An 11,472-nucleotide genomic window follows, 5' to 3' on the forward strand; every position below is an offset into this window, starting at 1 on the left:
AGAGAACGTGGTGTCTACATGCATTTTTCAGTCAATGGGGGAAAAAACAAAACATGGAGATGAGAAAGCACGGTTGCAATGATCCTCAATCTTAGACGAGGATGGTGGTGAAGATTTCTGAAGTTGGCTGATTTCTTTTTTTATATATATATATATATATATATATTTTTTTTTTTTTTTTTTGTGGCTTTTGCTTTTTCTTAGTCGTAAATTTTGGAATGGGGTCTGAGAACAGAGTGTTCCCCAACACCCAACCTTGATCATCTACAATTTTCATTTCCTAATTTGACCAAGTCTTCTTTGTTCAATGAAAGAATAACTTAGCTACAGAAACTCGATTCGGAAGTTCCCATTTCGGAATAAAATAAAATAAACAAATAAATAAAAAACGCTCAATAGACAGATTCAACTTGAGTGAGGACTATGTGTTGACAGAAGGCAGAGGAGGAGTAAAAAAAAAAAAAAAAAATTTTTTTCTCACTAAAATCGTAGTTGCCAAACAGAGCCTTACAAGTGGCTATTTGGAGTTTCTTCATTCACATTGCTGCAATTGAAAACTTAGAGCCAAAACTGACCCGTTAATTCTGTAATTTTAGTCCTACCAATCCTACTGATATTTTGTTACTCAATAAATTGAAAGCAACACAAACTAATTTGTACTCTTGGTTTGGACCCACTGAGATAACGGTTTTTTTTTTGTTTTTTTCCCTTGTTATGTGTCTTTGGAGTCCTAGTGAATTACATTTAAATGACACAAAGAAATTAATGGTTTTTTTGGATATTAATAACATAGAATGATCATTGGCTGCAAACTTTGCTTCCACTGAAACTATTACAATAAATTCCATACAACTAAATCCTGTGGATATGTAAAAACCGGTATAAGGGAAAACAGAAAAACAAAAACAAAAACAAAAACTACAAAATCGGATAGTATAGTTAAAGAAAATGCAGAGGCACACAACAAAACTTGAAACATGGAGGAAATTGAAGCCATTTAGGATGTTTTCGTGGTTGGAGGATCAATCAGCTGCTTCAATGTAATGGTATGAATAGGCTGTGATAATGGTGGTAATCGAGTAGTTGATAACTTCTCAGAGACTTGCTTCATGGTTGGTCGAGACTGTGGAACTGGATGCAGGCAAGCAAATGCTATCTCTACAATCGAAGCCACTTGAGCTTCTACTTGCCTTCTTGGAGCTGAGAGACGTGGATCCAGTACATCCATGAGTAGAATTTCATCAGATGCAGCTGCAAATGATGATGGTGATGATGACAAATCTGAGATGAGATCTCCCGGATGCTTTCCCAATATCACTTCCAATGTTACAACTCCGAAGCTATACACGTCGGTTTTCTCGTTTGTTTCCATTGTGAAAGCAAGCTCTTCAAACAAATATTATAAACTTTGGGTTAATATGTATCTAATTTAGTGGTGTGTGTGATAAATCATGAGAATTTACAACAATATTTTTTCATTGCAGAAATCAAAAATTTGAACTCGATCATGTATCTAGAGTGGCCAAAACAGAGGGGGAAAAACAATTTGAGACCGCAATAAGCGAATTTTAATTTAAAGTGTAACAGAGCAATGTAGCAACAGAACATCACTAACTAATGTGATAATTTTGGTTCTGGAATAGAAGAAATGTCTGAAAACTTGCATTGGCTTTAAATATATGAAAAATAAAATTACTCATACGCATTTTCCACGATATGAAAGCATAAAAAATGTTGTAAATTGCGTTTTAAAGTCCTTTTTATTAGTTACCAAGTTCTATGATTTTATTTTGCTAAAACAAAAGGTAATGTTTCTATTATTAAAATGTTTTTTTTTAATTAAATAAGAAAATAAATACATGCATCAATACTAAAATAAAGAAATAAAGAAATATAAATGTTACATTGTGGGTTATTAAATGAAAGCCAATTTGACTGCAAAACTTACCTGGGGCTACATATCCAAATGTTCCTGCAAATGAAGTCCAATTTGATGACTCAGGATCACAAATTCTAGCAGAACCAAAGTCAGAAATATGAGCTTCATATTCTGAATCCAACAAAACATTCTTGCTTGATATGTCTCGGTGGATTATAGCAGGAAAACACTCGTGATGCAAATAGTACATGGCATTGGCTAAACCTTTGATCACATTAACTCTCTTAGTCCACTCCAACTCTATGGCCTTACCATAGTCATTCAATATCTGTACCAAGCTTCCATTTTCCATGAATTCATACACCAAAAATGAATGTTTTCGATGCGAACAAAATCCATAAAGCTTGATGATGTTTCGATGGCGTAATCCAGTCAACAAACTTGTCTCACTTTTGAAAGCTTGTTCACTGGCTGCTTGACCATTCTCATGGAAATTTTTCACAGAAATAACTTGACCATTTGACAACAATGCCTTATAAACACTCCCATTTCCTCCAACTCCAATGCAATATTTGGAGTCAAAATTTTCAGTGGCTTCAACTATTTCTTCGTAAACCTTTTTCCCATCATGCCTCCACGCTGCAAAGAAAGTTTGGAAAACTTGTGTTTCTCTTGGTACAAACTTGTTCTTTTTAATCTTTTGGCGAATAAAGAGAACTCCAAAAATGGCGAACAATAGAAAAAGCGTACCAGAAACAGATACTATGAGTGAAAGTACAACTTTATTGCTATTTTCTTTACTTGTGGAGCAAGGTTTCAAACTAGTATTGTTGCCACACAAGCCTTTGTTGTTTTCCAATGCTAGTTCTGGTGCTTCAATGAAGGCTTTGAGATTGGGGAGAGGACCTTCTAACTGATTGTAAGATACATCAACAAATGTCAAGCTTATCATATCGTCAAGCACCGAAGGTATTTTTCCAGAGAGATTATTGTGAGAAAGATTTAATGTTTCCAACATGCGCAAATTTCTAAACTCCATGGGCAACTCTCCTATAAGTAAATTCATACTTAGATCAAGATCTCGAAGAGATTGCAATTTCCCAATCTGGAAGGGAACTGTCCCACTAAAGCTGTTGTTTTTCAAGTTCAAAAGTTGTAGTTTTGAACATTGTCCCAGTTGCATGGGAATCAGTCCACTCAACTTGTTTGCTCCAAGGTCAAGCTGCTGAAGCTCAGATAACATTCCAATTTCCATTGGAATTTTGCCGAAAATTATGTTATTACTTAGATTGAGGAAGAATAAAAATTTTAGACGTCCTAATTCCTTTGGAATTTTCCCAGCAAGAAGATTGGAGGAGAGGTCAAGCTTACGTAATTGAGCAGCATTTCCAAGTTCAGGAATTAATCTACCAGAAATTCTATTATCGGATATGCTCAAAGCAGTAAGATTTCGACATTCTCCCCAATTTCCACTAAGCTCACCAAAAAAATTGTTTCTGCTTAATTTCATGAACTTTAAATTTGGGTATATCCCAAGGTCTTCTGATATGTTTCCTGCTAAACGGTTTCCATCTAGGTAAACCGATTGTAGAGAAGTACAATTTCTCATGCTTTTTGGAAGCTGACCTTCAAATTGGTTATAAGCTGCTGAAAACCATCTCAACTTTCCACCAAGACAAATATTGTCTGGTAGTGACCCATGCAAGAAGTTGTTATCTAGTTGCAATGAATCGAAGTGTATGAGGTTGTTCATTTCGAGAGGAATGGTACCAGTGAGGTTATTGTCGAACAAAAGCAAGGCGACTAAGGATTTGAGTTTTCCAATAGAGGCAGGAATTGATCCAGTGAGATGGTTTCCGTACAAATAAAGCTCTTGGATAGATTCAAGGAAACCTATCTCGTGAGGGATGGATCCTGAAATTTTGTTGAAGGCAAGGTTTATAAGAATTAGGTTGGTGAGGTTTCCAATGGACATAGGAATTGAGCCAGTAAGATTGTTTCTTTCCATGTAAAGCTGGTTAAGATTTTTAAGTTTTCCTATCTCTTGAGGGATGGATCCAGAGAATTTGTTTCTACTAAGATCGATATAGGTTAAATTGCTGGTAATATTTCCAAGGGATGTTGGGATTGGACCTGAAAGAGAGTTATTTCTAAAGAAAATCTCCTCAATTGACCTCAACATACCTACTTCATGTGGTATAGAACCATTTAAGTTATTCCCATCCAAATAAAGTACACTTAAATTTTGCAGAAGGAATATTTCAACAGGAATATTTCCAGAGAGTTGATTGCTACTTAAGTCAAGGTAAACAAGTCTAGAAATATTACTGATTTGCGGAGGTATAGTCCCATACAGTGAATTGTTATACAGAGTAAAGCTCTCTATGTAGGGAAAGGATGAGAAATTGAAGTTTTGGAGCGTACCTTTCAGATTATGACTTTCAAGGTTTATGTAAAGAACACTTCCAAACTCATTACATGTGATTCCAAACCATTGGCAGAGGCTAATATTGCCTTTTCTTGTGATATTGGAACTGCTTGGAAAAAACTTCCATGAGGAGAGAATATCAGAAACATGAGTTTGATTATCAAGGCTTTCCTTCCATTTGAGAAGAGCTTTCGCTTCTACTTCCACTCGTTCTTCTCGTCCTGATGTCCCTCGAGATGTTTTAGAAGAAATATACAGATTTGTCGCAGTAGAAGAAGAAGAACAAAACATTAGTAGAACGTCGATGATGATGAGGACGACTACCAAAAGGGACTGGATTGGTGGTGTGGGGTGTTTCTTGGATATCAGTTTACCAAGTGTGGGTGCCATGGACAAGGATTTTTTTTTTTTTTTTTTTTTTTTTTTTTTTGGGGCTCTTGATTGATTCTCTTCTAAGTTGCTTAAATAAATAGGCTATTTTGTTTTTCGCTGATTAACAAGTTTGCTATTGGTCATTAACTCGCTATAAGCGGGCCACCTCAGATTAAAATAATGAAAATCTGCTGTCGTGATACATTGTACCGAACTTACTTTAACAATTGATTATTCATTCTTTTAGTTAATGGTGGATAATTATTTTTACCTTTTTTCTTTTTTTTGGGGTAATTGAATGATTATTTACCTTTGGTCTATCTAGCTAATTATATTGCAATCTAATGCATAGTGATCTTTTTTCCAGGTTATATATATATATATATATATATATATATATATAATGTTCAATGATCTTATTCTCACCTTAGATTGAATACCATACCGCGTGGCATGTGATATAAAAAATAATATATTTCGATTGATTGAACCGCATAATTTTGTCAAAACGCGTCTCAGGATTAGGGGTCCTATCTCTTCACCTGCCAGTCCTATTGGTTCGGACCTTTTAGATCCAACCGAGATATTGTCCTCTTTAGAAGCTAGGTGGTGAGCCCAATCCTACCCCTCACGGTTTTACTTTCCCTCATGGGAACACGTCTCAAGAGAAAGGTATCCACACCCACTTATATGGCATGCTTCATTTCCCTTTGCAACCGATATGAGATCTCACATACCATGTGGCAAGTAATATGTTTTTTTAATTTAATATATTTCCTTTGGAATCGATGCCAAATAGTGGTGGTATAGCTAATACAAATAAGCTATATATAAATTTAAAATTACGGCTTTCTATATTTCTATCAAATGAATTATGGATCGTCAACCATAATACATTGTATAAAAAAACTGCAAATCTATATTTTGAAGTAATAGCTCATATTATTATTTACAGTGATAAAAATATTTCTTAATTAAACCCATGGAAATTGGTAGGAACAAGTGAACAGTATTATATTTCTTTCATTTAATATTCTATCAAATGTGCTTTGAAAACGTTTTCTTTTGGTCTTTTCCTTCGTAGAAATTAATTAAGAATAAAAATTGTTAAGAACATCTTTTCCTTCGTAGAAATTAATTAAGAATAAAAATTGTTAAGAACAGAAGATATTTTGATAATTAAATCTCAAATTCCCTATCATATTCATGTTACGATAATATCTAATATAATAACGTGCCACTTTCCATTATATTATATTTCTTTCACTTAATATTCTACCAAACGTGCTTTGAAAACATTTTTTTTTTTTTTGGAGTCTCTTTGTTCATTGAAATTAATTAAGAATAAAATTTATTAAAAGCAGAAGACATATGTTTTGATAATTAAATATCAGTTTCACTTTTATATCCATGTTAAAATAAAATTAATATAATGATTATTTACTTTCCATCAGCATAAATTTAAAAAAAAAAAATCACCATTGGTGATATCACCAAAGAATTTATACTGAAATAATAAATATTAATTGGATATATTTAATCATACATAATTTTTTATATAAAAAATCAAATATAGAAAAATAAAACCTTTTAAATAGTATAAATAAATTGTTATATGATATATGAATCCTACTAGCGCTCCATCATCAATAAAGACAATACCCTTTTTCCAGAAGGTTGGACACTTTTGCAAATCAATTAGAATTAAAAACATATCCATCAACTTGAAAAGTAGGGTAAGATTGCAATTCCCCTACCAAATTCAAAGTCAATTCCGGATGGCGCTATATTCAATTGATAGCTGCCTAGTTAGTGGCCTGGTAGGTCCGTTACAAAAGTCGATGTTTCAAAAGAAAATGTCATTTTTTTACCTTGACTTCAAAAAAGCAAAAAATAAAAAATAATAATAAAATGACCAAACTACTCCACTATAGATCTCTTTCGCTTTATGAGTTAAAAAATATGCCCAACCACTACACTTTTACAGAGTTCAAAAAGCACTGCAGGGATTTTGACAATTTATTGAGCTTAGATTGACGGTCGTAATGCATAAAAGAGTTCAAACCTTCAGCACTACTTGTGTCCTTGAATATTCTATGCAAGTTGGTCAAATTTAGTTTTTTTTCTAACTTGGTATATCTTTTTTTCACACGGAAAATTACAAAATTATCTGGCTGTATATTAATTAGTTTGGTCCCTAACTTTTTTATAAAAAAATAAAATGAAAAAAATCATATGAGGGCTTAAACCATTTATTTTCCATAATAATTTTATTATTATTTATTTTAATAATAATGAAATTAGACACCAATGAGAATTTGAATAAGCTTGGATTAAGACTAGTTTTTATTTTTGGAATAATTTCAAGATTTGAACAAGGCTGAAAATTTGATTTTTGGGATAAATCAATATTTATGAAGATTTGATGCTTATGGATTACTATTTATGACTAATTTGAATTCATATTTGAAATTGATATTATGATTGTCTCAATTTAAGGAAAAAAATTCATGGAATTGGCTTCACTTGGAAAAATTTTACAAATTAATGATGGAGTAAATTATGAGATTTGATGTTTTAATTCATGGATTTTCTTTATTTAACTGAGCAGTCAAAAGTAACATGATGCAACAAGATGAGAGCCCTCTCAACTTTCAATCGGTCAACACACTTCTGTTATTTTACAATGTTTTCTTCTAAGTAATTTTAGTCTATGCTATATGTAGTTACTCCTCTAAAGAGTTATTGTTATTTTTATTTTATAAATCCACTATGACAGGACTCATCCCGGTCCCGCCTAGTGAAGTTCCATTGGACAATCCCTAGAAAATATTCAATGGAACCTCACCTTAAAACGTAGATAATCAAACACCAGCATTAACATTAGCACCTCAATATAGATATATATATATATATATATATATATATATATAAGTCCACAACCGGCCTACTGTACTACAGGCCGTAACTACGCACATGAGTACCATGGTCTCTATTGAGTCCTATAATTAAAATCAGAGCATTCTAAGAGTGTCAACAAAGTTTATGAGTACAATAGACGAAGAAAGGATAAATACGGTTGCTCTGTAATGGAAGGAAACAAGCGATAAACTGTGCGCGAGGTAGACTGCTACTAGCTGCCTGGGCCTAGGGGAACGAATTTAAAACAGTAAAACGTGAGATAAAGAAATCTCAGTGAGTGGCATAGTATAATAGAAAAATAATGATTTATTTCTGAAAAATATTTCTCTCAAGATCTCTCATTCCACTCGTTGAAAAGTTTTCCGTTTAAAAATTATTTCACAAAACCCAAACTTGTACCCCAATTAATATCATAAAAGCCGATGCTCAAAAGTATAAATGAATGATCATTGTAATATTATGAAATGTCTCAAATCCAGATATAAACATTTGAGCATAAACTATAATAAATACAGTTCCACCAAATAAATATGAAAATGCATAAATCACCACAATATTTGTAAATCAACAATATATACAAACATATACAATGTACCATACAATGTACCAATCTATAAACCGTGGGATACACCCACCTCACAACCCTCAATATATGAATGGTGTCGTGGAAATAATAAATAACCGTCGGGACGTACCCAACCTCACAGTCCGTGGCAATAATAAACCATTGGATGATACCAATCTCACGGCACCGTGGCAATAATAATAAACTGTCGGATAAACCCGACCTTACAGTCCGTGGTAATAATAGATAACCGTTGGATGAAACCAACCTCACGGCACCGTGGTAAACCCAGTGCACTGTAATATAATATAATATAATACTGATCCAAGGTATTGGCATTACATGGTAAATCAATTTAAAAATAACCAATACAGTATACATGAAACAATCTTGTAAGATTATATATATACTTTTCCAAACGATATTGTATCATAAATTATAATTTAACATTTAAACTTCCACCGCTTAATTAAATACTTCAAAAATCTCAAAACATCATTTCATACGAAAACCAGAAATACCACACTGAAATATATTCACCATAAACCAATTTTAAGCACATAAAATTATAAAATATTTTATCATGCTTAAAATCATATGATTTTCAATCTAGTCTCTCAAACCAAATAGCTTCCAAAATGATTTAAAATCTCAATTTAATTACCAAGATATTTAAATACCACAAGTCCATTTATGGACCCATTAAAATTGAAAATCACTTAAAATATTATCAAAAGTCATATAAAATGATAACACATATATGTGAAAGCAAATATTTATATATGCATAGAACAACATTTCAATCAAATGGTATATACATAAAATATTTAAACCACATATATATTATTCTATATACCCAAAACATTTAAAAATGGTATAACCATTCACAGTACTGTAGATGCTCATGCCTGCTCCTCTACAGGATTGCCTCCAAGCTCAACTCGAATGCCTGTAATATATTAAAATATTTCTCAGGCTCCAAAAACTAAACTAGAGACACTTGTATAACCCAAATGTCTCAAAATGATTTACAGTACTACGAAATTGCATAAATTGGACACCGGGCAGTCCAATTATACCGCATGTCCTTAGGATCCAGTACCTAAAATTGGGAATTTTTACCCGAAGCCTAATATTTCGAAATCAAACCACCTAATGGGTCCTAATAATATCCAATTTCACTAATTCAACTCCAATTTTAACTAATTTGACTAATTTTGTCCAAACACAGTCCCCAACTTATCCGAAAATTAACTAATTGATCCAAAAATGGAAAAATTATCAAACGACCTCCAAAATTTACAAACTTTATATTGACGGAAAGCCCAAGAGACAAGGAACTCATCAGTATGCTCACCTTGGTCCAAAGTTTCCTCCGGTGGTCGAAAAACACTATTGAAGTGTCGGCCGAACTTCTTGTAGTCGGATCTTTCAAACGATGAGGAATCTGGACAAAATAACCATGGAAATGAGCTCAGAGGGGTTGAAAATAGTGGAAAAGGTGTATGGGTTGGCCTGAAATGGCCAAAAAATGAGAAAATCCGGCGACCCACCTCTCCGGCCGCCGCGGACTTCGCCGGCCAGATCTGGGTGCGTCCGGCCGCTTCTTGCCATGAGATTTCACGGCTGAGCTCGCCTTCAGGTGACTTTCCTAGGTGGCTAGTGCATGTAAGTGGTGGTTAGCCAGAAATGGGCAAAACGGTGGTGACTCGATTCGACAGTAAACGGGTCGAAACGACCCAGTTCGGACCCACATGTCTGAGGAGAGAATTTCTCGGGTTTTGGGGAAGAAATGGATATTTTGGACTTTGTTTCCTGTTTAACACGCTTACCTAGGCTTATATAAAGTCTTGGATCACTAACAGACAAAAATTGGAGACTGGCTTGGACACTGATTTAAAACTTATGCTTAAAACTACTCAGAATTATAACTTTTTATCCGTAACTCAGAATTTGGCGTGCCGCTAGTCTGTGAACTCGTATTGACGAGATCTATACAATGGTACCTCAGTCAAATAAAAAATATTGGCTATTGAAAAAGTCAACTTGAACCCATATATTATTCACTTGGTCAAACTTAGTCAATTTGGTCAAACTTGTTTAATCAAGTATATTTTTTTGGTATGGGGTGTTATATATTATCTCCCTTTTAGTTAATTTATTTTCAAAGTTCTTTTGTTACTAAGGCATTTCAAAGAAACCTTTAATTTGATTGTTCTCTACAAATTAATATAATCATTTTATTTGTCAAATTTATTTTTTACAATCTTTGTTGTTATTATATTTCTTCTCTAAACTTATTTAGAATGGCACTTTCGCACACAAACAAAACAACCCAAAACTATCCAAATCTATTTGGCATTGTAAAGGTGCCAAACAATGAGCCATGAACTATGAGCTAGCTAGGTGTTTTTGTATATCTTTCTTCTGGTTTTCCTATCAGAGATATAATCTGGAAATAAAATATTGATCTTTTCCTTTCATCAATTTTATTATTATTTCTTTCTTTTTTTATAGGAAAAAATGTAATTGAAGTATGCATTGTCCACTTTTTATGTCAATATCATGTAGTGAAGGACATCATCTGCTAGTTTGACAAAGGTTAACAAAGGGTTGTGATTAATTTAAAGTTTTGTCTCATTTTAAATTTTCCCTTGTATCTAACCAAATAAAGGTGCTCTTAATATTCTCGCTTTGCTTGAGGTTCTGATTAACTCTAAGAATGGCGTTGGTCATGCAGATCTTACACTTACTGGCACTTTTACAGTCATGAATTTGATTTTATTTCCAAACTATTGGGACTGTTTAATTTTTCGTTTTTCATTTTCTTTCTTTTCATTTTTTTTTTAATGTTCTGTTTAAAAAAAAAAAAGAAAAAAAAAAAAAGAAGAGGGTGTATATATATCCTTGAATCACCTTTACCTTTTGTGATTTTTTTTTTCTTTTTCCAATACTAATTATTATTATTGAATTTTCCTTGATCAGGTTCCTATTTATAACCTCAAAAGCTGGATGGGATAAACTTCTAGTTTGTTACAGAAAATAAAAATGAAGGGTAATATGAATCATCATTGTCAAGTATTGCTTTTGATATTGGATCAACCTCGTTAATCTTCTTGGAAAACTATTTTCCTCCACCTTCCATTTGGTAAATAAATTTGTTCAACATTTTAGTAACTTTAGTATTATTGTTAATATAATGACTATTCACCTTGCATTTTATATTTGTCTTTTCTCATTTAGGTCTACTACTTTTTTTCTTTTTGTATCAAAAAACTTAATACTTTTGTTCTAATTTGTTAAAAT

At 32.8% G+C, this 11,472-nt stretch overlaps 1 protein-coding gene across 1 annotated transcript; it reads right to left on the reverse strand.

The window, feature by feature from the left end:
• Positions 1-795: 795 nt before the first annotated feature.
• LOC107430885 (MDIS1-interacting receptor like kinase 2-like) lies at positions 796-4,870 on the reverse strand. Its single transcript, XM_060818061.1, has 2 exons — positions 1,949-4,870; positions 796-1,386 (listed from the first exon to the last, which is right to left on the reverse strand). The coding sequence occupies exons 1-2, from the start codon at positions 4,695-4,697 to the stop codon at positions 998-1,000; spliced, it is 3,138 nt and encodes a 1,045-aa protein (XP_060674044.1). The 5' UTR covers positions 4,698-4,870; the 3' UTR covers positions 796-997.
• Between the last annotated feature and the right edge of the window lie 6,602 nt (positions 4,871-11,472).

The sequence above is a fragment of the Ziziphus jujuba genome, chromosome 6 (assembly GCF_031755915.1).
Source record: "Ziziphus jujuba cultivar Dongzao chromosome 6, ASM3175591v1".
In the NCBI taxonomy this organism is placed as follows: domain Eukaryota; kingdom Viridiplantae; phylum Streptophyta; class Magnoliopsida; order Rosales; family Rhamnaceae; genus Ziziphus; species Ziziphus jujuba.

Bases quoted from the DNA above. Each gene is read 5' to 3' on its own strand.
- LOC107430885 (XM_060818061.1), bottom strand. From the start codon at position 4,697: ATGGCACCCACACTTGGTAAACTGATATCCAAGAAACACCCCACACCA. The intron at 1,387-1,948 runs GTAAGTTTTGCA...ATTTGTTTGAAG, and splicing joins ATTTGGATATGTAGCCCCAG to AGCTTGCTTTCACAATGGAA.